Source organism: Corvus cornix, chromosome 4 (genome assembly GCF_000738735.6).
Source record: "Corvus cornix cornix isolate S_Up_H32 chromosome 4, ASM73873v5, whole genome shotgun sequence".
NCBI classification, from domain to species: Eukaryota; Metazoa; Chordata; class Aves; order Passeriformes; family Corvidae; genus Corvus; species Corvus cornix.
The window spans coordinates 23,306,673-23,334,483 of NC_046334.1; the positions used below are offsets into that span (position 1 = coordinate 23,306,673).

General features: G+C 36.9%; 1 protein-coding gene across 14 annotated transcripts in view; it reads right to left on the reverse strand.

The window, feature by feature from the left end:
* RAPGEF2 (Rap guanine nucleotide exchange factor 2) overlaps positions 1-27,811 on the reverse strand; it is a 186,418-nt gene that overhangs the window by 87,446 nt on the left and 71,161 nt on the right. For all 14 annotated transcript variants that reach the window (XM_039550561.1, XM_039550565.1, XM_039550564.1 and 11 more), the window contains exons 4-6: positions 23,578-23,661; positions 3,739-3,814; positions 1,373-1,540 (exon numbers count right to left, since the gene is read on the reverse strand). In XM_039550561.1, the coding sequence (XP_039406495.1) occupies positions 1,373-1,540; positions 3,739-3,814; positions 23,578-23,661 (328 nt within the window). The remainder of the gene's footprint in view (positions 1-1,372; positions 1,541-3,738; positions 3,815-23,577; positions 23,662-27,811) is intronic.

Below are 27,811 nucleotides of genomic sequence, written 5' to 3' on the forward strand. Positions count from 1 at the left end.
ATCACACTACAACTGTTTGCTAAGCACAACACACACATCTAAATAATATGAGCAAAAGTAATTCTTTCTGTAATTCCTACAAAGTATAATACCACTTTTTTTTTTTTTTTTTTTTTTGCAAAAAACAGGCCAATAAAATGTTTTATCTTCAAACCAAGTGAATTGGCTCAATTCACATTAAATTTAGAGGCAATTAAAACTGCACTGAAAATTAAACCATTAAAATCTGTTGTATAAACAAAACCAAACTATTGGCATAAAATGTAATTACTCAAGTCATGAGGAAAAGCCTGTATAATTAACAGATGTAATCAAACATCCACACACTTACAGACACACATTGAATATACAGTGAACTGGCAAACAAGTCAAGGAATAAGGGTAAAGAAGGAAAACCTGAAAAAGCTAACAACTGCATTGTACCAAAGATAGCATTTTAAAAACACTAAAGCTCTCATTCTGTGAATTTACATGTATATGGCTTTATATTGTACATTGTACAAAATTCAGCCCATGGAACTCAATAAGATTAAATATGCACAAAGTTATTTATGCTCGTGACTTTATGGTTCTACCAGACTTAGGGCTTAAACAAATAAATGGGAGCCAAAGACAAACAGCTTTTCCAGTATTTTGCTCACAGTTGAATTCAATACCAAACAAACGTATCAATCTAATAGAGCTTTTCTCAGTTTAAAAGCCATATAAAATATTTTGTAGAGTAAGTTTTAATTATTAGTTTATTTTCATCTCAAGAGAAAGTCTGGAAACATATATAGATTCCCTCCCTCATCCCCAAAAGCAATCAAGTAAAATGACCAAATGATTTCCTCGATGATGAGCCAACTATATAGCTCACTAAAACCCAAGTATAAAGGGCAAACACCAGCAAAAGTTAATTTAAATTTTACATTTAAGTTCTGGGTTCCAAAAAGAAATGACAGACTTAATCCAATTTGGTGTGCTGCAACGCAGCACAGTCCTTTTCAGGGAACACCTGTTACCACATACGTGAATGAGTGCTTCACTGACTGACCTTCTAACACAGCACACTAAACTAATTCTACTGTAACCTAACAGCAAAAGGAAATGAGAACAGAATTTCCTTCACAATTTCCCATAATGATTGGAACACTAAAAAATAATACATGACATTCACGGTCATAAGAAATGTACTTTCAACTCTGAACCAAGATGCAAGCTGCACACGTGTTCACGTACTGATGGAGCCACATTCACAGTTATTGGAAGGGAAACCTCCCCACAGAAGCACACTTGAAAGATACCAGCGAGTTTAGCCATTCTGACTGTGTTACTTTCAGTAGTTTTCCTGTTTATGTTTTTTTGTGAACCATAAATACAGACAGCTTACCGTATGGTAGCCTCTAGGTAGAGGTGGCTTCCCCACAGGATAAGGGTCAACAGTATCAATAATAGTTTGCCGCTCCCCCTTCTGGTTGATTTTCCTAAACCTTCTTCGAGACTGCCTGTGAGACGCTTGACGCTGAAAATATTCCTCATTTTCTTCCATGTAATCAACCTACAACAGATGCAAGAGAGTGTCTTTCCCCGCAAGAGAAAAATGTTTCTTTTCATTTGAAACACAAGAAATCCTATTTTCAAAAAACAGCAGCTAGCTCTGAATTTCCTGCATTTTCAGCACTAAGTGTGGAACCACTACTAAAATTTAAAAAAAAAAAAATACAACATTAGTATGAAAAGCATCACTAAATTTGATCCCTTTTCAAAAAGGACAGAAGAAAAATTCCCACTTGCTCACCCCTTTCTTACACTTATACAAAGTTTGTACAAAATGCACAAATACAAACATTTCACCAATCAATACATTACAGAAAGAAAAGAAAACTGGTATGAGACAACACTTGCCTGTTTCCCTGATGACATCTATTCAGCATCCTCCCTAACCAATCTATGGCAAAAGTTTCACTCTTCAACAGGCAGGACTGGTTTTATTATTTCAAATATTTTGAAGGCATAAACAGATTTCTAATAAACTGGATTTACATGTAAAAAAATCACTTCAAAACAACAACAAGGAGAATAAAAAATACCTATTAGGTATATTCTAGTATAAAATTAGTCTTCTCAGTTTCACTGTCTACAGTGTTTGAAGACTAATTTAGTACACAATGGTATGCTGCAATGAAAATATCTGAACTAATAATTCTGGTTTTCCCAGAAGAGAATGATCTTTTGCAGTAATTTGGCTGAAAATCAACATCTCTTCTGTGTTCACCCTACTAATAGAAACCTTACTCGAGTTACTTGAGACTAACAAGGAAATGAGGAAAAAAAAAATCACAGCTTCCAGCATCGGCTATATAGGGGGATTCAGTTAATGCCTGTTATTCAGTTCCATCCCTCAGAATGAGAGATCTTATGAGGCACCTTGCAAGGTTCCTGCATATTTTTCAACAAGGAAAAGAAATATTACACAAAATACTCCTATGAATTTGCAGCTTATCTATCTCAGAAGGGTCACACATCACTCAGCTCGTGTGACTAAATACAGCTTTCCCTTGACACAAAGGGATGAGCACAGTCCCTGGTTCACCAGAAGAGCAGGCAATGCTTACCCCCTCTGCAGGGAGTATCTGTTTCACGTCTGACATCTTCACACTCACACCCTGCTACACCTCTTGTGTGGCCAAATAACTCTGGGGATAGGATTCTTTCTATTCAAAGAAATTATTCCTTTGAAAGTCTGATTGAAGTGTTCCATTTCATCTTTCCAAAACTGTAGAGGCTACCTTTTTTGACAAGCATGTGCCTCTGACCCAACATTATCCATCAGTCCAGAAAATCTCTTGTTGTTTAAGTCATCTCCTTTCCCAATGCCTATCTTTTTATCACTCTTCCTTATAACTCACCAAGGAATGCACATGGAACAGACAGACATTCACACAGCTCCAACCAATGAAATTGTATCTTTCTAGAGAAGAAAACTGGGACAACAAACTGTTTCCTGAATAGTCAGATACCAGTTACACAAACTGGTAATAAACAAGTACAATCTTAAAGTAATACCACAATTTCCCAAGCTTCCAGAAGTTTTACAGAAACTGTTACTTGTTAGGGAAAAAATTGTTAGTGTCACAGTCTATATTTAAGCTATCTGTATATGACTTAGATAATCATCATGCCTGTATTATGAACTGATCTGTGCCCCAGTGACCCAGAGAAAAAAAATAATTAGCCCATTGATTCTTCATTTGTTCAGATGATGCACCCTGAGGTGACAACTAAAACTTCTGAGCCTGTGAACCCTCAGAGATGATGTTCTGCCACTGGACTACAGCAGATGCTGCTAACAAAATACCCTCACCTTCACCCAGGAAGGTTGGCAGAATTTAAAAATGTTCAAATGTATTCTTAAAAACTTCAGATGGCTGAGATTAAATTTAATTCAATCAAACATTAATTACTTAAGGTAACCTGAGATTAATACTTTAAAGCATCTGTATTTACCAATAATAATAAAGCTGCATCAAAAAAAAAAAAAAAACCCACAAACTATTCTGCTAGCACAAGAAAACTTTAGTTTTACAAGAAAACTGCAAAAGTAAATGTAACAACTATATAAATGATAGGTATGACATCTTGTATTTATTAAAAGACCACATGCAAACCAGAAAATTCTGAAGTCTTACTGGAAGTTGAAGTGTTACCAAAGCTGGTCTGTAAAATTTGAAAGCAACTGAGTGAAAATATTCTTACCACAATCATTTCAGATGGCTCTAAAACAATGCATTCACATCCACGTCTGAAGCTGCCGGCAGAACGCTTGCCAAAACTGAAACCAAAAATATTTCAGTTAGAAAAGAAATCAGAGATACAACACAATTCACAAGCATATTTATATCTTATTCAGATATTGTAAAGCAGAGAAAAAATATACATACCTGTGCAGAAGTTTCATGCATATGTCCTTCGGCAATTAACTGAGACCCAAGGACACTAGGAGCCATCTATTTTGTATTTACATAGTTCCCTAAGAGTATTTGCTAAATAAGTCTATTAATACCAAAACAAGTGTCAATCAAGAGCTGTCTACTGAAGAGGCACAGCTGATTCTGAACTGCATTACAGAGTTTGATCTAGTATCTTCTGGCATTACAGTATTAAGTTTCCTAAGCTATCTGCATTTCTTTAACAAAAGCTAACTGGCATACCAAGGAGAGAATTAAAAGGCTAATCAACTTCAATTAGCTCTTTTCTCCTTAAAATAAATTAATAAAATAAAGAAGATACGAGTGTATTCCCAAATTGGATAGATGAGGACAAAAGGTTGTTCTGCCCTTTCATGACGCATTCCCATCACAGTGCAAGTAATTAAACATGATACTATTTTGTTTCCTGTAGGAAAAAACTGAAAGGTTTTTTATTTTGGTTTCTGGAATGCTCTGCCTGTATTGGATGAATGTGTGCACTTGCAGGGTTCACTGCAAAGAATCATCAAAGTGCAGATGTAAAGGTGGAGAGCAGAGAACCAGTACATGATTCAGTGAAATCCAGGACCTTTGCAGTAGGGTCCTTAATCATACATCATTGGAGTGGAAGAAAGGTAGCCAGCTAAAGTTTGTTTTGGGGGTGTGTGATTCCTCCTTGGCTAAGAATGCCAGGTCAGTGCCAGACCTTTCCCATCGCAGACTGGAGGGCAGGACAGACCCTAAAATGACTGGAACTTCAGGACCCCTCTAAGTTTTCTGTAACTAATCTACCCTAAAACTGCCAAGAGCCAATACAAAACTATTTGGCCTTTCCCTTTCTTCCACTTGGCACTGTGCAACAGACGTGGGAAACCTTCCTGACTGAAGCCCCCAGGGCAACACCTTGAAAAACGAATGGAACTCAATACAATTGTAACATCTGAATTTTAACCAATCCTGGCATGTGGTAGCACACTGAAGCTACAGTGTTTGTGAAAGATAACTGTTTTAAGCTTTATTTCCTAGCTCACAAAGTGCAGTGCACACACCATTCAGAACAGTCTATCTAGCCAGTTCATATCTCTGCTCCTGTCCTGCCTGGCGATTAGTAGAAATGAACCGTTTAACTTGCTACCCCAAAGGCTAATCTCTTGACAACAGCACATTTATAGGCTCAAAAAGAAGGCAGTCAGATATTGAAAAGAAATGCCAGCTGTGCTTATTCATCAAAATAATAATCGCGTTTAATGGTACATGGGACTTTTACAATAGAAAAAATTTTCCAGAATACTAAGCCTCTTGAAAAGAAATATTCAATAAAGAAGTCTCTGGACAAAATGCTTATTTTCCTAGAGGCGAACACATGCTTCATCCTACAGTCCAGCAACAAAACACAGGGTTCTTTACTCTACAGTACCATCTTGAATTTTATACAATTTCAATTACTCTTAAAGACACCGGAAAATGAAGCCATTACTGATTCATTAAACTGTTATAGACGTGTCAAAACTTATTTTCTCAGCCAATAGCCTGATTCACACCACACTTCTTCCTTAAAAAGAGAAAGCAGGACTAAAGAAAGGAGAAAGTGAATCAACTCACTGACTGGAAAACAAAAACACAAAAAGTGTTGATTAATAGGTAAACTTATTTGATATTCTAGTTGGAAGGAAACAGAAATACTCTCTTTCCACTTGGAAAACACATATTACTCTATTTTTTGCCAACCTATTTTTGTAGCCTCGGAGCAAGCACTCATTTCAACAGAAAATGCATATACACTTTTCCACTCCACCTTTCTTCTTCCTCTATTACTGTCTGTAAGTCTCAACTTTAAACTTCTGTCTGTTGCTAATCACTGCTGACATGCAAAAGTTTCAAGCTTTAGCAAACACAGTAAAAACAAAAAGCTGTGTTTTGGATGTACTTTTCTATTCTTGAATAACTTATTTATTCTTGAATAACTTATTTTTAGCACCAGAGAACAGGTAGTCAACGCATTAAGACAGAAGGCATGAATTCATTCACTTTAAGGAAAATTCTCAATTTCTGCCCCCAGTAACACACTGGCTCTCATGGCAAATAACTGTGCCATTCCTGGACTATTCAGACTCCTGTGACAGCATGAAATTTATCAGAGCAGACAGTGCATCACATGTATATATTATCTTTGACCAAAGATCACAAGGCACTTCAGGCTGCAAACAAACTCTCTAAACTTTGTGAAGTGCTGTAAGAAAGAAGACGAGTAAATCAAGGCATAAGAAAGATAAATGACCTTTCAAGTGTTGCAGTTCTCAGATGGCCACACCAACTAAACCTCCTGACTTCCAATCTCTGCTGAAAATTCATCACCAGTGAGGAATTCACATAGTCAGTGAAAATTAGGGAACTCTTTTGTTACTGTCCATTATATCTGCGCACTTCAGAATTGTCCACCTCTGACTGTGGTAGAACAACCATCACAGTATTGCATACCATCTCTTGCAGAACCACACTTGAACACAGTTTTTGTTTGACATGCAACTCTGACTAACACCTGGCATCTTAGGGCATTGCTAATCCTGCTGTTTCAACTCATAAGAATGACATCAAAGTCAGTAAGTTGTATCTGAATTAATCTATCAGAGTTTCCCACAAGAGCAAAAATAAAAGACCAACAAAAAAGTACTTCAGTGGCATTCTTCTCCAAAATCCCTAGCTGCAGTAACTAGCCACTCAGTAGAGGAAGTCATCAAACAAACTCAATTTAATTGAAAACAGGTTATTTAAAATATTAGCATGCAATAAGAAGCAAATACCCAACACATAATACAGTTTGTTACTGAGCTGATAAAAAAGTCCAAACTGTAAAGCCCTTTATAAAATTCTTCATTATAAGAATGTGAGGCACTGGAACAGGGTGCCCAGAGAAGTTGTGGATGCCCCATCCCTGGAATTTTTCAAGACCAGGTTGGATGGGGCTCTTGAGCAACCTGGTCCAGTGAAATGTGTCCCTGTCCACGGCAGGAGGTTTAGAATTATCTGACCTTTCAGGTCCCTTCCAACCCAAACCATTCTGTGATTCTCTGAAATACCAGCAGAAGAACTTCATACAAGGGACCACAAGCAGGCATGTAAGCTGGCTCAAGGGATGTTAGGTATCACACAGAAACACTACCGAGCAAATAAAGTTTCAGTGGCAGGACTGATAGATATCTTCTTGATATGAGCTCTATTTCAGTAACTTTGACTAAACAATATTCTTTACTAAATTTTGATGCCAGACTTTCCTTAGAAAGTGAGTTTGACTACCCAGATTTCTCACAAAGTAGTCTATATGAGTACTGTCTAGCTAAAGTACAATGCAGAGAGCCTTTATTAGCAGGTTTCAATAGCTCAGGGATTTGACAAATTTACTTCTTCCCTTACTGTAGGGTGTGGTAAGACTGTGCATATAGAGAGCCTAAAGCTTAAACCCCATATTTGTTTTTAAAATGCAGTAGAGAATTTTACATGATGTACACATCACATTTGGTTGTATCCTACCATTCCTTAATCATTTAAATCAAAATTGCCTTATTAAGCCTTATTAATTTCAACTCCTAAATATAGCTTGTTTGCAACTATTAAGTCAATGTTATACCTGAAAGAATCACAGATTTACAACTATTTTCTCTAAATCGGTGATGTGCATAAGAGAATTTCACCAAAGGAAGCTAAGGCAGTGTAAAGGTATCTTTGCAATTGTAGCTGTCAATATGGGATGCAGAGGTTATAACAGTAATTTAGAAAGCCAGAAGGGCTGCCTGGTCAGGATATTGCTACCTCACCTAAATTCCCCAGAGAACCTTATTTTGCAGCAGCTTTTCCAACACTTTTCTTCCCTGCTACCACATAAGCTCTGACTTGAGGTTCCCCAAGTATTAAGCTTCACAGATGCTCTCCTCAGCACCTGTCCCAAAGATAATTTCACTTCTGGAGTCCTTTTCTATCACAATACTTGCATTCCCATAGGGATACTGAATGCATGATGTGAATATGGACCCACTTTAACTTAAAAAAACCAAAAACAACAACTACAACACAACCAAAAACAACCCCCTCCCAAAAAAAAAAAAAAACAAAACCGAAAAAAATACCCCCAAACACAAACAACTACTTAAAGATATATAAAACAATATTATTTACAGGAATCCACTTTACAGCAGACAGAGCTAGGTATTTTCCCCAAGCAATGTCTCCTTAACTGTACTATTCCTTTAAACAATTGACAAAAAGTCTAATTTCCCACTTGACTATTCAAAAGCATTTTTTCCAAATAAAGTCATTAGTATGAAAAAACCCCTCTTTTTCTCACTATGTATTAAAAGCAGGTATTTTAACCCATTAGTAGTTTACAATTTCATTTGCATTTTAATGCATTCTTAAATTGAATTTGCACTGATCAGAGGTGACAGTTCCCTTATCCATAAGTGTATCTTACTACATACATATCTCAGCTTAAGACTTGTTATACTGAAAATATACACAGCTGGCTAAAGAACAGAGGTATCAGTTTTCAGGTTTCATGCTTGTTAACAGAAGACAAGTTTTAAATGAAAGTTAAGGGTTTCCATGTTTCCCAAATTTACACTCTCAGTTTTCATTAAAAAAACCCTTTACTATTATAAAACTACAGTAGTATAAATATGTCTGTGGCTAACAAACAACAACAGAATAATTTAGGACCACTGCCTGCATTTATTCCCCTTCAAATTTAATAGATCTACTAATAAAACAAAACAACAAAGTACTTCGATTAAATGAAGCATCTAAAGCCACAAACAACATACGACTTTTTATAAGCACTTACACATAGAGACAGCCAAAAACTTGCAGGTATTGAGGTGACTTGTTCTATTCTTTCTCTTATCATCATGACATTGGAGGACAAGGCAGTTTTCTCCAGATACCACCCATCCATTTCCCCAGGTCCCCAGACATCCTCGTACATGCACAGACAGATGCTCTTTTCAAAGCTCGCAGGAGAGGCAGCAGCTACTAAAGAGGGAATGTTTCTCTATCAGCATTCAGCCCTGTCCCCTCACCCTGGGCCTCAACATTCCTGTTTTCACGTCAACCCAGCTCCCAAATGGAAAGTTATTTCTCAGCACTGGAATGTAAATGCATTCATCAAAAGTGATGCAGGATCTGAAGAAAACTTCGCAACACCAAGAAAAGGGTTTTCAGTGTGAAGCCCTTTTCTTTCTTCCTCTTAAAGACCAAAGATCACTCACAGAAAACTCAATTTCACAAGTTACAATTATTTTTGCAAAAAGGACACACATAAATTTAGGGTTTCCTCTACAATGTAATCTTAACTTTTATTTCTTTTGATATTCCCTACATTACATTAGCTTAAGGTTTTACTAAAACTATTTCTAATTCTCACAAGGAAAGCTCCACAAAGTATGGTCATCTCTATGGTGCACATTCTTCAGCATGCAATACTGTTATCATTTTATGTATATTTAAATGCAATATTTTGAACAAAATTGCTGGTTGAGAATAAAATCTATTTCATTGACATTTCCTCTGAATCAAAAAGTATATTCTATTCAGACATGTTCTAATGAAAGGAAAAATACAAGTAGCAAATTTTCTTGTTTCTCAAGTTCTTAGAATCTTCTAGGGTATATGTATGCAAGGAAATAAGTTCCATACAGATTTTGCTTTTTTTTTTTTTTAATAACAAAATTTACAATATAATTAAAGTAGAAATGTAATGCATGAATATTGCAATGATTTATGCCAAAACTCTAGGAATCAGATATTCAAAAACTTTCTTTGCTCTGAAGTTTTCAAGTGGGATGTACAATGGGTTTAATATCACTGCTGTGCAATATTTGCCAATGCAGAACATCTAAATAAACATGGAGATTAAAGTAAACATTATCCCTCTCCCACCTTCACTGCAACCAATCTGTTCAAGACCGTACATGAATAAATCCATAAGCACAAGGCTATGCACAGTTCAGTTTAGTTTCTCAAGCTTTTAACATATTCATGATAAAAATGGATCTTAAGTTACATAAACCTGATACTTCAAAGCTCTTTTTGTGAAAATTACCTTGCTTCAGTTGACATCTACATTTAGGAGAATCATAGAAAACAACCAAAATGAAATACAGAGGTATTGCGTGAAGCATATCTAGAATTTGAAGTTATGTAAGCCAAAGTGCCTTCATTTGCTCTTAGGTAGCCCTCATCCTGAAAATGCTATTATTACCATCACCATTTACATTCAAGTGCTATCTACTGCATTTCCAATCTTCCCTCTAGCCTCCAGTTTTCAATATCAGAGCAGAGAGGAGTTCCATTGGATGGATCATTTGCTGCATGTCCCACCTGCACATGTCACTTCCTCACAGCAGTGCCACGACCCCAGTCATGGCAGGCACCTGCTTTCAATCAATGCATCAATTATTATCTGATGATACAGAAGCAAACATGAGCAGAATGTCTGGTCTCTGAAAAATCCCCATATCAAATCTTGATGTAATAATCAACATTCAGCTTGCAACAACATCAAAATGTTAGTTAGTCAGATTTAGTTCTGAAGCAAACCAGTCACACTGAATTCCTTGATGGAATATAGAGCAGTATTAAGCAGATGTCAAGATGGGAAACAAAATGGGGACTATTTTCCATCTGCCATTTAGAGACATAATAAGGGATTCAGTCAAGTTTGTCCTTATGCATCTTTTTCATTAAAAATCACCATATTTCATTTTGGTATGTCTAGAGTAGAATAAAAAGCATGAGTCCCTCTACATGGTTTGTTCCAGCCAAGCTAGGTTTAACTCAGGTTTAGTTCCACATCAATGTGCTCTGAAACCCAGACCTCCACCCAACTCATCCTTGCCAGGGATGAAAAAGAAGAACGTTACAATTAAAAAGCTCATACATGCACAAGCCATTCCCAGGGGAACGCTTAAGTGCTCTGACGAAAACTAAATTTGGCGTGGCCATTTTCTGACCCCTCAGAAAAAAAGACAGAGCCCTTCATGCATGCAGAGCCACTCTAACGTGAACAGTGCTCCGCTGGGGATGATGCAAGCAGGGAAGGCAGCAGTGGGTTTCCCCACACTTAGAGCTCCACGCTGGAAACTATGAAAGCAAGAGTTTGTCAACTGAAAGACAGAACATCAAATTATCTCATAATATAAGGCTGACTTCTCTGATTCCCATTTGAATTAGTGGCTGTCTTTTAGGAAAAGCAAGTAAAGATGCAAGGGAAGCCCAAGATGCTTTTGACTTGTACTAACTACTCTTTTTAATTAAAATGTAGTGGTCATCTGCATATCAAAATAATAACTAGATTAGCTTTCTTTTCCTTTTAACTTATTTAATTTCTACAGTGTTATTCTGTTTATAGTGTTTATTTTTTCAGCAAGAGCAAGTAGCTGCTTTACAGAAATGCTTTTCAGTTGAAAGGAAAATTGAGATGCTGGCAAGTGGAATACAAGTTGAAGAGGCATTTGCAGACCTGTCACTACTTGCAAATCCTGGAGACATGAGCTCACTGCATACCATGGATAAGGATGATTAGGCTTATCCAATGTCATATGATAGCTTAGATGTTTACAGTCTCAGATACAACAGCTCATGTGTCAGGGAAGGGACTCACTTGCAGTATCACAGCTAACTACATGCCACTTAATAATACCTGGGAGGAGTATTTCACAGGAGAAAAAAGTCCCAGACATCACTGCAGCTCCTTGCTTGACTTGAGACCCAAACCACCCGCTGCCTGTGGGGGAAGAGGAACCGTGGTACCAAGGATAATAACCCTGGTGCTGCAGCAGGAGGGTGCGAAGAACCCAGCAAGCCAGACAGAGAGAATGTCTGATGACTAATCAGACCACACTAAAATTATAGAATAAGCACATTTATAGTAAATTAATGCTTTAAATAATTCCTGCTAAAAATGTGTAGAAGTTAAAACTCCAGCTGAAAACTTTAGTAAACCTCTTCAGTATTTTGAACACTTTTAGTTAGCATCCTTACAGATGACAGACTATAGTGCTTTATCTATGTAATTCTCACAGGGATTTAATTCTTATGCAAAATGCAACCCAGATCAGAGGTTGCATTAATCTGTTAATTTATAGCTGACTACTGAAAGCACCTCAAAAGAAGTTCCTGAAAACCCACAGTGAATAATTTGAAATTAGCTAGATTCTGGAGGTTTGCTTCTATAGCAAGTCCCCTCAGTCAACCCTGAAACATTTGCTATAGGATCTTCACACAGTTTTTCTTTTAGAACAGACTACTGTTTTGGAAAGTGCGGTTAATTCTAAAATTTTACCTGGTTACAAGAGTGAATATGGTAGCAAGTTTGACTAGTTTAGGTAGAAAAATTAAGTAATTGTGTAAAGTTTCACATTTGTTGCTTTTCGCTTTATCTTTTCAAAATGTTACATTAAAACTAAAACATTAGGCTGAAAAATGGTTACAAACCCAATCTTGAAGAAGTGCTGTTAAGAATAATAAATCGTTTTGCAAATTTACTGTAAAAAGGGTAGATGCTCAGGGTCTTTATAGCAGCAGGTGATCCTCACTACTTTTCAGACTAGAATACCACTTAGCATTCCTTTACCACCCTTTTATATATACGACACTAAAGAAATGTGTTGATGGCATTTTCCTGTTGAACTCAAGATCTATGTTCATAGACTTTATATACAATTATATAAACAAACAAAACTGGAGCCTGTTAGTAGAGGCAACAACAAATTCAGCTTGTTGCAGCAGTTCAGCTTTGCAACATCTCTAGTACAGAAAGCTAGAAGGCAGGTACCTCATCAGAACACCTGAGAATAGATCCTTCTTTGGGAAAAGTTACCCTTATTTTATTTTTAAATTAGAAGCTCTCACATTATTTTATCTCAGAAAGCATTCAAAGATGAAAGGTTTTTTCCTAACCCACTTTTTTCCTTATTCTTTCAAATAAATAAATAAATAAATAAATGGTTTGAATAAAGACAGCTTTGCTTATGCTTCATGTTAATGACGTCTGTGTTGCCATGGAGATTCCTGTGACATCACAAGATCTACATAATGGTCTCAAAGAATGACAAGTTGTTGGAAAACATTACTTAAGAGGCAAGACCCTCTCCAAACACAGCTTGGCTTATTAACATTCATGAAATTCATTAAAGCAGAGGAGTATTTTTCCAATGTCATACAAAGACTTTAGATGTTAGCTTCTAAATGAAGACTTTTTATATTGAAAAATACAAAATAAGCATTTTTAAGTCCCCCTAGAGGCTTTCATAATTAAGGTATCACAAATTGTCTGCTTTTTAAAATTACTAAAATAACTTGACATGTCATCCAGGTTTTTAGAAGTAAAATAAGACCATGCATATTGACATTTTCCACACACACATCATTCGATGAAACCAATTCATTCACCTGGAGAGCTATACTCATTACCTAAATAAGGAGTTTCCATAAATCTGTTAGTGTACAAAGCAGATGTATTCAAGATAAATTTGTGTGTTTGTCAATGAATAAACAAAGTAAACCAATGGAGTAGTAGTGACAATTTTGGTTTACCTGTTTATATTATAATTTGCAAATAAATTAACATGTTATACTATGTCTTGTATCCCTGGATTTGTTTTTCAGAAACATTTGAAAATTTTAGCATCAGTTAAAAGAAAACCCTCAAAACATTTTCTAATCTTCTACCATAAGGAGTAACATTCTTTTAAAAAGACCATTTGCAGAAGAATTACAGTAATGGCCTCATGCTAAGAATCAAGAAAATAGTTCTAATTCCTTCCAGTTATTCTACAGTCCTCCATATGCATAAGTAAACATCATTACTTCATCTTATCAAGATCGTCCTTCAGCAAAATTAAGTTTATGAAAGCTCAGATCCCGTGAATTTCACGTGAGGCAAAGAAAAGGCAGTGTCCTCTCTCCCCTCTCTCCACATGGGTGTAACTTTTCCTTTTGGTATTCTTTATGCTATTTTTGCACACAGTTCATTTTGTTATTATTTAAAGCTAAGCAATGACCATATGAGTTCAGTTCATTACACTTATAAAACTTGTCCAGAGACCCCGAGAGCGCATAAAATAAACAGGGTCTTCCTTTTGACTTTAGCAAGAATCTTATAATGCAGTTTTCCCGAGTAACTGAAGTGGGGTTTGATGTTTCGCAGGTTTGTACTAAAACTCAAAAGCTTAAGTACTATTAAATTGAATCAGAAGAAAACTTAAATCAGAAGGAACAGATTACATAATAGGACATCTCACCAGCTGCAATATCAATTGCGAAAAATCAACAATTATCTTCAGATAGATACCTTTAATTAACAATGTAAGCAGTAGTGGATACCCCAATATAATGGGTCTCACATTTAACTTTTAAATAACCGTTTACTTTACTACACAGAGAATTTTCCCCTCATTAATTTCTCAGAAAGAGTTCTCAATTTTTTCCACATCCCCATTTGTATGCAAGCAATTTATTACCGTTGCAGAAAACAGCTTTTTAATATTAAAATCAAGACTGAAATTTTAGAAAGAAAATGAGAGTACAAGTGAGAGCTGTTGAAATTAAATATATATCACATAATTATAATGTACAGAAGAGCAGTAAAAGCAAAAGAAATGACGAATAATGTTTCCAAGATTGGTTAGATGTTGTTCTCAATGACTTCAAATTGTGACATGCTCCATTAGAGACCCTAATGCTGGGATTAGAAAGGTGCCTCTAGCCCAGTGAGACACAAAATAAACTAAAAAGAGTCAGCAATGAAACCATACTGTTTCAAGGCCAGCTTTTACTGCAGCACCTTTTTTAAGGAACCAGGCAATCAAATGAACATGAAATTAAGTTTTTCTACAATGGAAATGTATACAACATCTTCAGGAAAAAAATTGAGCGTTTTCAGTGGATTTAATCTTTTTTGCACCCAGACGGCAGGGGGGAATAATAACAAAAAAAGCCCAAAAAACCCTCACCACTATTTCAGCACATTTTTTCAAAAATCAGTCATCATTTTAACCCAAACTTTCTAACTTTTAAAGAAATGGGATGTGAGAGTTGGCATCAGTCAGAGTCATCGATAATTATGTTTCCTCTATCAGCTACTTAAAAGGATTCTCTCTTTTCCTCTGCTTTCTTTCTTCTCAAAAATTATGCTCAAAAAGCTCTTCTGCTTAATTTTACTTTTTTCTTACAGTCCTTTTCAGTTACTTTGAGCTATTAAGACACATTCATGCTTACACTGAGATAATCTACTGCCTGTGTTACCTCAGATTTTATTTTTCCTTGGCATTGGCAATATCCCACTGAAAAATTTTCATTATACTTAATCTGTATAGCAAATGCAAAAATAACCTAAACTGGTTCACAGCTGAAACTCTCCATAAAACCAGTGGTCTGGATTTATAATGTTACATACTTTGTTTCTGTGGTCTATATCACAAGTGTAATTTTTCTCATTAAAGTAGATATCTTGAACTTGTAAGTATTTTCATACAACCTCCGTTTCAATGGGGAAGATAAACACCACTGAAGTGAATAAAGGACAACATAAGAAAAGTCTAACTTCTTTACTTAATTTAAATGTGCCGACAGCAGCAAGAAGTGTCATCTTGACTCAGCTTACAAGTGAAACAATGGAAAACCAAAACAAAGGACACCTGAACCTACAAGCTCTGCACCACCAATTAATGGTGTCTCTCCTACAGAAAGCATATTAAAATGTTCTGAACATTACACAAATGCCCCTGAGCAGCAGCAGGTGATCCAGACCTTCTCAAGCCCATCATCAGGTCTTTCACATTGAAAGAGACAGAAGTCTGTAGCTCTAAGTATATACATCTAGAAACTGGTATAAGGTTTGCATTTGTGAAAGCTACTGAAGTTTGCTTTTCTCCTAGCATGAGCATTTCCATCCCTGAAAGCCTCCCTGTCCTTAAGAGAAATCAAAACAACTCAGGCTCACTGAAAACATATTCAGGTCATTTGACACTTGCAGCTTCATTGTTATCTCGTCATTACAAACTTGGAAGAAAGCCTGGTAGCACCAGACACACAACATTAGATTTCTATTTTTGTTTTCAAAAGATGCCAGTGTAATAGATTAAGTCCCTTAACATTTTATCAGCTCTGCAAAAACAAAATTCCAGTAGCACTGAAATATGACAGGAACAACACCAGACACCAGCCAATCTCATCATTTAGGAACTGCCTCCTCTTCTATTTCCCAACACCTCAGATACTGTCATGATCAGTTTCAGACCTCAATGAACTCTCCAATTACTCTGGATGGGATAAAGGATAAATTAGCTGCAAAAATAATTGCAAGTATTCATATTCAAAGAAACGTGTACACCATTTTTTTCAAACTTCAAGAACAGTTTTAGGTGACATGTAGCCTGCGGTCTGTATCACAAACCTTGCTGAAATAGCAGGTGACATCACAGGGCCCATCAATTTATGGCTCAGCTAATTCAGCTACAGCCAGAGCTGACTGTGTCTGAAGTGATGAAGTCAGACTCACTTGAAACCCTCTGTGCATGCCCCCCCTGCCAGCCAGCCCTCAGGGAGCCAGGTTCAGGAGCAGCCCCATGGCAGCTCCAGCTCCTCCAGCACCTCCTAAGGAAGGCTGCAATGACACACATGAGTGACTGCTGGATTTCACTGCTAACACTGACCATGATACCAAGAGGAGATTAACAAATTCAAGGTAGATGGCCAGATCAGGCACTCCTAGTAAAATGCTACCTCTTGTAAGCAAGCTTTTGTTTTCTCTAGGAGTTTGAGTCTCAGTAAGTAATTCCAGTCACATGTGCTGTGGTAAGTCTAATTTTCTGCTTGCAGGTAAACAGTAAAAATCTTCATCCAAAAGGACACATGCAGTCTTTTGGGTAGATGCAGACACTACAAAGCAATTAGTGTTTATTTCTCAATGTCTATTTAAAATTCATTGTGAGTAATTCATGATAGCCACACAGTCATAAATGGACTGACATCACCACTACTCCCAACTTCCTCCTTCAGCTTATGATCTCAGTCTTTCCTAGATTAAACCCTAAGATCACACTCCTTTTATGCTTCAGTTTCAGTTGATGGGACTGAAATGCTGAACCACTGCATTCAAACCAGACAGAGGACAGGGCAGCAGGGGGGTCAGCCCACAACAATACCACACTCTATGCCTCCCCACCAACCCTTAGAGACAGTCAGGAGCATGATACAGACATACCAGAACAACAAACAGGTCACAGGAAAATCCAGCAGCAGCAAAAAAAGTGAAGTTTTCTATTCAAGACAGAGAGTTCTGAGGGCAAACTAAATCCAAAGCATACACTTCCAAGTAACTTCTTAAACAGACTTGAAATTATAACCTGGGGAGTTATTTCTCTCTTCAAAGATCCAATGTATGGTCTTCATGTTTCCATCATGATGCTGCAAATCCTTAGCCATAAACAACTCAGAACCTGGAAAAAGCTAAATAAACTCCACACAGCCCTTGATCAACTCCCTATGTAGCTTAAACAACTAAACTAGCAGCTCACAAAAGTACAACTCTGAGCCTCCCACAAGTCCATTATTCTAAAACTCTGTTTCCTGCTCGGGGCAGGGAAAAAAATCCCTTTTTAGGGGATTTTATCATAGTTTAAATATTTGTGTATACTGATCATTCTCTCTCAGTTAAAATCCCAGTTTCATTCTGTGATATCATAGGTTTCAGCCAGTAATAGCCATTATTAATAAACACTTAGCTGCAAATATATGAGTCATATACCCAGAGAAGGATATTATAATTGTGATTAAAGCTATCAGCATAATTTTACTGACTCAAAAGATCGATCAAAGGCTCTTCTGTCTTCAAAATATAAACACACCATCAGTTAGATATATGTAAACCACAAAAAACAGCATGATCCAGACATCACAAAAATTAGGAAGTATGTTTCAGATACATAAAGCTGTATAAATGCATGTAGATAGCCAAGGGCTCTGCTCCAGCACTATTACATTCACATTCATTACCTGCCAAAATAAAAAAGACTGCCAAAATCCCTAACAAATTTTATTCTGAAAGGTTACTTTTATAAGTTAATGAGGATACACTTCGACAAGGACAAAACATTTCTGACAAACTGAGTTTTGCTATTGCTTTACACACATTCAAAAGAAGTCCATAATTTGTTCAATGACTCTCCAGTATGATTCGATATTCCATTCCATTATTTAAGTTATTTTAGTATGGGAAAGACCAGAGGACTAAACCATCAATATTTAAACAGATACATCCCTTTTAATTTTGAAAATAGTAAAAAACAGATGTTCTCTCATCTTCAAAACTCTAATCTTTTAATTAGAGGAAAAAGCTTAAATAATTGTTCCAGTAGGTAAAATCTGTGACCTTGCCAAAGGGAAAGCAGCTCTCCATGGCCATATGAGGCGGTGAGGGGAGAACTGGTTGGATGTGGCAGCAGTGAAGGACAAGAGGCTGCAGCAAGGAAACAGCAGATGAGAGAGCAGTGAAAGCCAAGTGCAAAGCCAGGTTTGCAGGTGGCAAGTCGGCATCACAGGATGCCTGAGCAGCACGACACAGACCACCAAGATGGGCTCGGAAGCATTCTAGGAAAAAAGCAAAAAAACCCCAAGTACCAGAGCCAACAGTCTGAGAAAAACTGCCCAGCACTTCTGTATTTTGTTGCTGCTAAGAGACACCTGCATCCTCTGGTCGTGGAGGCCAAGAGCAAGCACGAGGTAAGCTAGGGGAGATCTAGGAGACCTTTTGGCACTGCAGGTCCCATTTAATGAACACAAAAGAACCCAGTGGAGTTTGCACTAGAAGCAAAGCTCTGGTACAAAAAGCACACAGGAAGTCCAAGCACATGATCAAATGTGGTGAGAGCATGGAGAAGCCTAGGGAAGCTGGAGGCCGCTGCAAAAGATATATTGAGGGACTGTCACATTGCTGCTGTCAGTGGCCATGTGAAACACAGGAGAGCCAGGACAGCCCTCAGGCAATTGCATTTTCTGCTCATTTATTTTCTGGAGTTCATACATAAACCTCATTCTATCATGTGAACTGCCTTCAGGGTACAGATGCTCAGGGGAAATTATGAGGGGACTGAGTGCTAATTTGTGCTAGTTTGATGGTCATGGTGGGAGGAAAGAAGTAAGGAATGTTTAGTTTAACCATAATACATGCCTGATAAGTTAAAGTAAAGGAAGAAGTTTGTAAATATTAATAGGAAAATAGGGGGAAAGGGGCAGGACAGAAGAGGGATGATCTTCCTCACATTAAACTGTAAGAATAAATTTCACTGTTGTAATTTACAGAAATTAAATAGAAGAACAAGATTAAGCTTTACCTTATGTCACCAAATAAATGGCAGCTTTAATTGATCAGAGCACAGTTCTTTAAAACTGTGGATTGCATATTTTCCCAAAATAATAAGATAATAAAATCCAGCCTTTTCTTATGAACACTATTTGCTAGCTGATGGCTTGGCATTTGAACAAATGCAAGCTAAACTGTATTACAATAGGGAAATAAAATTAAACTCAAGCTATTTTCAAAAAAACAGACATGGTTTAGATGTTAAAGCAAAGTACTCAATTTAGGACTTCATGTATTCCAATATTCCATCTTGAACAACTTAGTTCTTTAAATTTGGAATTAAAGACTCGTCCAGTAGCTAGTTACAAGTAATTTTGCAAGTCACCCAGTACATTATAAAACTTTGTCAAAAATTTGCAGCTTTGACACTCATTTCAAAGTATGTCAACAGGTATCTATTTGACCATATCTCATACACTGCAAAGCTGCTTAATTTTGGACTGCTGTACTACTTTTCATTTACATGGTTTTTTAGTAGTATTGCTGCTGTTACTGGTCAATTTTTTTATCTCATTGATGCTTCCAGCAAATTGTTCTTCTCCCAGCTCGTGATCTCTGCCTTTGTGTCTCCCACCAGAGAGTGGAGGGGAGTGAGAGGTGTCTGGTTTGGGAGAGTCTCATGGGGGGGGGGGGGGTGGGCACTAAATTAAGGTGTGCTGTTCCTGAACCACAGTGGTGCAAAAGCAGGAGGGTGGTCATTTCTTAAGCTTTTAGACAACTTCATGGTGGGGGAAAGGGGTATTTTTAAAACTTTCTTCTTCCCCAGCTATATATTAAGTATCTACATAACCTAGTCTCTCTAGTGAAAGAATTTTAAATGGTATCTAACACCAGAAATGAAAGCCATGGACACAATGATTAGGAAGAAAGAAATAAGATCAGTTTACCCAATATAAAATATACAACAAAAGAGCATTTCCAGTGTTAGTCACCAACCAGTCTGAGGATGCTCTATCTAAAACTAATGCAAGCAAATCAGCTAAAAGAGGACCCAAATGCAAATAGTATGTTGAGCATATTAAGTCAAATGCACTAAGGTACTTGCAAGTGTCAGCTCAAATCTGGTGATAGCCCTCCATCCTGTTCTTTATGGACTCACATGCCAACTGCCACGAAGTTAAGAGTAAGATCTAATTCTGCACAGGACTCAGAACACACCTGCAAGAATGTAGGCAGATTTATCCACTAGGTCTGTCTAAATTACCCTGAGATACTACTTTTGCTCTGGCATGTAAAGACACTCATTTTAAAAGAGTGAAATCCAACAAATAGCAAATGCTCTTGAAATTCATGGGGTGGGGCGGGGGTGGAATTGATGGGACGACAACATGTGTTTATTTTAAATTTGGTCAGCTACTGCCCAGCCATCATTCAATGAAGCTGAGCTTGAGGAGGTCAGGAGGACAGGCAAGTGGAAGCCCTCAGTGTGAGCAGGATCAGCAGCCCAGAGAACCTGTCCAAAGGGATTTGCTACAGGTGCATGGGGCAGGCTGACAAAAAAAGAGAGAATATTTTTTAAGTGGGGAAAAAAAAAATGAGGCATTTTCGATGGTGAGATGCCTAGGGATGAACTACATTTGGCTCTGGGAAAAGAAAGTTAGGGAAATGAGAATTTTCTGAGTCAATAGGATTTGGAGAAAGGAACATACTTCTAGCTTTCTACATATTTGATTGCTCCTACACAGACTTCTTGGCTCCATTCTGCTCTCTTAATCACAAACTTCACGTTGCAAAAAAAATATCCTAGTGGCTTTTTAGATGGCTAAAGATAAAATGGATTAAACTGAAAAAACCCCACACTAAAATAGTGTAAATACTAATTTACTATTGCAAATTTAATTTACTCAAATGACAAACAAAATCAAATTTAGATGACCTCTACTTTGCAGTGTTTAGGTCTCTTCCTATCACTTGATGTCAGTGATGCATGAGGATGTGCTCCATTTGCTAAACCACAGCCAGTTCATTTTAACAGTAACAGGACATCAGGACTCACAAATTATGCAATGTTCAAAAAGGCTCTTGAAATTGTTACTCCCTGTATATATAAACAGTCGGTTTCAGCAAGCACTTATCCAGTAACTGTCTTTTGTCCACTTCTGACACTACTCTTTAGATTCCAGAATACCACCTTACCAGTTCTTTCTGGACAGCACCCTTTTCAGTAGGTCTCACTCCCTTTTTTCTAGGGCACTGTAAAATTTCACTTTAGCATTTCTGCTAATCAGTCTCTTCTGCCTGGTATGTATATCTGAGCAGTTTGCTATTGCTCTCCCAGCAGTTCCCCAGCAGCATAAGTTAAGCTGAAAAACTTAAGTTTTCTTCTCAGGCCATTTCTTTATTAAATAAATAAATCAATAAATCATTTATTAGCCACCAGTATTCCAAATCAGAAATTTAACATGGATGCCCTCTCACTTTTTCCAAGTTTCTTAATCCTGGATGAGCCCAAAGCCCAACTGCAACTTACTCATTTACAAAGAAAAAATCCTGATTAACCTTGTCCTAAATTTTAATAAGGCCCTCACCTACCCTTCAATGACTACAGCTTCTAAGCACAAAGTCCCTCACTAGAATGCCTCTGGTTTTACTCTCACGAAATATTTTCTATCTTATATAATTAAAGTTTCTTAATTTTGCTTTCATGGACTTAATGTTATCCTTGTTAATTAAAAAATTGTCTCTCTTGCATTTGCTCCCCAAGACACCAGCTTTGACATCTACTTGACTTCATCCACAACTATGACAGCTATTCTTATGCCAAATTCCATGCCTGTGCTTCACTAAGGTATCAGACACTGTCCCAGATGTCATTTTATACATTTCTCCATGTGAACAGGCCTTAAATGCTCCGCTTATTGTCACAGGACATGTAATTTTCTGTTCATTCTACCAGGAAGAGTCTCAAGCCCATTGTTTATCTTACTAAACCTCACCTCTCTTCAAGTGTCCAAATGAGGGAGGCACAAGCATTGCTCTATTTCAAAGGAACAGAAGATTCCTGCCATGGACTATATACAACCACCCTACATTAATTCAGGTATTATATATCTCTTCTCCTGGTATCTAAAGCACTTTCTGCCAGCTTTTTTCCTGGCACTGCCTGCTCATGGATGACATGTGGGACAATTTTCACTCTGCCAGAAGCAGGGGTCCTATAATCCGTTGTTTTGCTACTTTTTACAACAATCAGTTTTGCATCTTTAGCATTAACTATTCGATGGCACATCTAATATACCTTTTTATCAGCAGTGCCTGACAGACACAAGACACTTGGTTGCACCAAGAACATGCCACAATCACCAAATGGAAGTCCCAAGGTTTGCACTGCTCTCCCACTAAAAGGCAGACTTGAAGATCTAATGCCTCATACACCAACCAACACTAGCCATAAAGTGGTTTCCCACCATTTAAAATTGAAAAAAAATTTCCAGTGCTTTCATTATCATGATACTATACAGAGACAGGTCAATCTTTCATTCTGCCTTTCACAAATTTTATTTCATGCCATATACTTCAAAGGAGCCTTTTATAGCAGTCTGAATGAATATGCCTATAACCAGCATTTTAAAATAATTCTGCTCTGCTTCCATGAAAATGATCCAGCTCAGTCACTTTAGTCTAAAATCCTTGCAACCACTTGCATTTTTTTCCATAGCTCAAAATATATATATATATATTTTTTTACTGAAGCAATATGAATTTTGAGTGCCTCACAATCAAACTTTCTTTTTTCCATGTAAGAAACCACTCTTCGTTGCAAATCCATTTGCATGAAGCACAACCTTATACAGAAGCAGCAAAACCTGCAGTAACATGATCGTATGCTAAAACATGCACCAAAGACCTGTGCACAGTAAGTAAAGCCTCAGGAAAACATCCAGATTCTAATGTATCCTATGATGTGAAGTTTGATTACTCACAGGAAGAGACTCAGTACTTCACTCCATTTGTCAGGTTTTTCGTGGTTCTATTTTTTAAATCGACAGCATCTGCATGATACTTTGGACAGCTGTACACTGTCCACAAAGATGGGCTTTCAATTCTAGCTATGGGCAAGAAACAGCTACCACAGCTAGCACAGGAGACATGTGTTTATATTTGTTCTTCTGTGCTTCATTAAATATAAAACACCGCCTTTTAATTCCAAAAATTCTCTACATCTCATGACTTATGTTTAGAATATAGAACACAGTACATTCATAGCTGACATACCTGCTCCTTGGAAGAAACATGGATTCTTTAATGAAGACTGAACCAGACAGCAGGATATACCAACAGGTACCAATATCATCAGGGCTGGAATAATTTAAAAAAAAAAAAAAAAAAAAAGAAGACACAGTTTAAAACACTTGATTTAAATTACTCACAGCAGTACTAAATTTGCACTACAAAGAACATCAAAGAGGCAAAAATGCTCCAAATTATGGACAGAAGACACAATTGAATTATTTGCAAAATAATTCCATGAAGTTATTCTAATTTCCATCTGCAAATATATACATTATTATTTAATTACCTTGACTTTATTAAAAGCATCTATCTATCTATTTGGTAACAGCCCCATTCAAATTAAATGTAACCGTAAGTTATTAAAATGAGGCCAAGCTACAGTAAATATACTGTATTTTATTCTATTGAATGCATTGAAGAAGAATAACAGTTCTTCAGCTCATGCTGAAGAGAGCTGTAGCATCTTTCCCTCTATAAAATAAGGCATCCTTTCCCAATAGTAGCCATCTTCTTCTTAGCCCTTTCTTCAAGACAGAGATTTTCCTTTCTGCATCAGCGTGCCTTTCTACAAGGTAAGAGACCATAGGAAACATTTGCAGATGGTAAATCTACATCAGATTTGTCAGTCATCATTATCTGCTGCTACTAAGCAGTGCCCCTTTCATGTCTCTTCCCGGCACAAGAATAAATTCCCAACAGAAGGGGCAAAAAGTTTCTTTTCCTCTCTCTTCACCCTGTAGAGAAACTGGATGAGGAAGACTTTGTCATCCAAGCACAGCTCATTCTACTGCAGATTCAGATGTTGCTCCTTGAGTAATACAAAATCCTATTCATATGCTTAGACTATTTTTGGATAAGTAAGTTCAAATAATGTTTGGACAGGAAAATAAAATAGATTAAGGTTACGAGAAATAGCTGCAGTAGAAGTCTCATTCCATGTTGACAGTCAGCACTGAGAATCTCTCTACTGTACTCCAGTCTTTACCACGCCTGCGTCTTCCAGACAAAGCGACTAATTGAATTCAAGTGCATCATCATGAACTGCATGAGCATTCCTATCGAAAACCACATCCCTAGTGACACTAAGAGATGCAGATTACTTAATGAATTTGTAGCACCATCATTTTTTTAAATTACATGTCTCAAGTCTCTAGCAACAACTAGGTCTAACTTCGAGCAAGAACAGCCCACATCTTTTAACAGTGATGACAGCATAGTATTAAAACCTAATCTTAAATCTTAGTAGGTAATGTACATGTTAGCAGCATATTTTCCATTTGAAGAACTTCAGTTTAAGAAGTACATACACAGTGGTCCTCAAAACAAAAGATCCAGCCTAAAAAGAGCTGAGAGCAAACCATCCAATCTAAAAACATGCTCTATTTTCATTTTCCACTGTATAATGTAGGCATGAGGAAGGACAGAAACACAGAGAATTAACAGTGGAAATTGAGGGGACACAATCTACAGCCAAGAACAGAGGAGCTGAATAAGAAGATGGAGTTTGTATTTCTTTTCTAGCAGCCAGTGTCCTGACCAGCGAAGTGACGCTGGTCAGCCACACACACCAGACAAGTGACAACATCTTCAAAATCAAGGTTTCAAGAATACTTCTTTATACTGATAGACAACAGAAAATGAAGCAATAACTCAGTCCCACAGCTAAAACAAGAGCATTTGGATTCACATAGCTGAAGTGTTCTAAGCTGCCTATTCTGAATAGTGCCTCACATGCTTGCTTCTCACATGGGCCTGTATCACCCTCAAACTTGTTGGTCTAGGCAAATCAACACTGTGCATAAGTGCAGAAAACCAGGTTAAAGCAGATCAACTCAAGAAAACCAGCATTTCCAACGAAAATATCATTCCTAAACACATAAACATGCACCTGAGTTAAGTTACACATCTTTAAATATTCTTTCTTTCCTCCATGAGTCCTATGCTGACAGGTATACAACAGCATTGCTGCTGAACTGCAAGTCTGTTAAGGTTTTTTATTACACTCTTTAATAGATGTCATTCTATATACAAATAATCTGGACTAATTAGCACAGTTAAAAATTTTTGAAATAGAAAGTTTCAGCAATGGCTATAGACAGAGTGATTTCCCAAATACCTGGAAAGTAACTGTACTAGGATGTGAATAATAATTTTTCCATGTGGATTACAGCACATTATATTATCACATAATAAGTTTTGTGGTCTTGAGGGTGTTTGGGTTTTTTTTTTTTCCTTTTCCTAAAAGCTGGCAGTTTGACCAAGTATTAAAGCGTAGCCTGACAGAAAAGAACCTGGGGTCACAGATAACTCTAAAGCAACTAATCTAGAAGATCTTTTTATGCTTCCAGAAAGCCATTTCCAATGATAAAATCATTGAAGCCGAAAAAAATTAAGTCAATAGAAAGTATTTTAACTTTTGCAAATCTACTAATGTGCAAGCTTTTATTTCCTTCCTTTTAAGAGTTGATTAACTTTTTGAAATCCTCTCTCAAACCAACTATTTGTAAGGAGCTTTAGTTACCTTTCTCATTGGAGATCTTTTAACTTCAAAGAGAAAGGCAGCTACTGGCTTTCACATGCACCAGTCAATATGTTCTATATTCAAATTCTTAAGGCTACTTTTGAATTTACCTTTGAATCATTAAAAAAAACCAAAACCACCTAGAATAATTATGCACTCAACTGCAGTGGTTTGATTTTTTCTTATTTGATCACACAGCATGACTTTTCAATCAGTTAATCATCCAACTCAGTTTTATCTTTCTTTTTTTTTTTACCAATTCACAGGTTTATTCTCTTTCTCTGCAAGTTGGCTCTTCAAAAGTTGTTGCTCCTTCTCACTTATCTGTCATGAACATCGTACTTTATCTACTTTATATGTCATCAAATGAAGCATCTGCTCATTTGACAGCTGAAAGCACTGATTAAAAAAATATTAAAATCAACCTTGAGGAATACCATCTGACTGGATTTGTTTTCCCTTTGCTTTATGTATACTTAATAACTGGTTTTATTTTTACAGTTACATTTGAGAATTTCTAAGCTCTAAGGTATTTGCATCATGCATATCTAGTAAACTCAATGCTTTAATTATCTAAATAAAAAAAAAACTTCAATATTGCTGTCACAGTAGTGGAATATTAAGACAGAACATGTCTGTATTCAAGGTATCTTCCCTGAAATACACTCTGTATTCTTCTAAAACTTTTATTGTCAGACAAAACATCATAAATATTTCCAAGACAGTCTTCAAGAGCAAAGAACATACATAGGGTACTAATTCTCTTCATTTTTACAACTAGCAGTGTCTTAATAAAGTTTTGAGCAAAACATCTGAAAAAAAATCCCCATGTATAGCAAACACATTTCTTTCTCCGGAACCCACATGCTTCTCTCAGAAAAAAAAAAAAAAAATGCAAATGAAACACTGATCTATTCCTTTCATATGAAAATATATTTAACTCCTGCACTTTCAACACTTGCTATACTCTCAGTTGATTAGAACTAAGCCTCAACAAAGCCATTTGGCAGCCAGCTTTTGCTAGACAGTACTGTCACAAGAAACACGTGCAATTCTTTCATTTTAAGGATTCTGGGCTTTCCACAGTCCTATTCAAACATCATGTGGCTTTCAATCAAGCTTCCATGTTTTCTGTACTATGCTTGACATTTGTTCATCAACAATGCATTTGCATTCTTCAGGACTTTTGTGCCTCTAATGAAAGACAGAAGGAGCTATAGAAGAAGCGAATGCTGAACTACAAAAGCACTTCTTCAAGCCACCTGAGGACTCATCCAAACACCATTTTACCCAATAGAGAACACTCACATTTGAAAGGTTTCCTTCGCAATCACATATTAGATTTTATTTAAACATTAAAATTGAATTCTAGAGAATAAGCCCAACCATAAAGTTTTCTTTCACTGCTAGAACAGTGCCTACCCCTGGCAGCCCCCAGAAGAATCTAGAAAGTTTACTTGTCCTAAAGATATTTCTTCTGCCAAAAACAACAGCAAATAGTTCTAAAAAGGCTTTATTGTGGACAGGACACTTCCCCAACAGGGTTTGCAGTAGAGTATTAAGTTCACGTTAGCACTTCATCAGGAATTAGCTGAAGCAGGATTGATGCCGATGACCTTTCCACAAAGGCATCCTTCAAGAGACACTGGGGTTTTTTCAGCCTTGCACAGTTAAAGGGGAAGGTCCATAGCCACC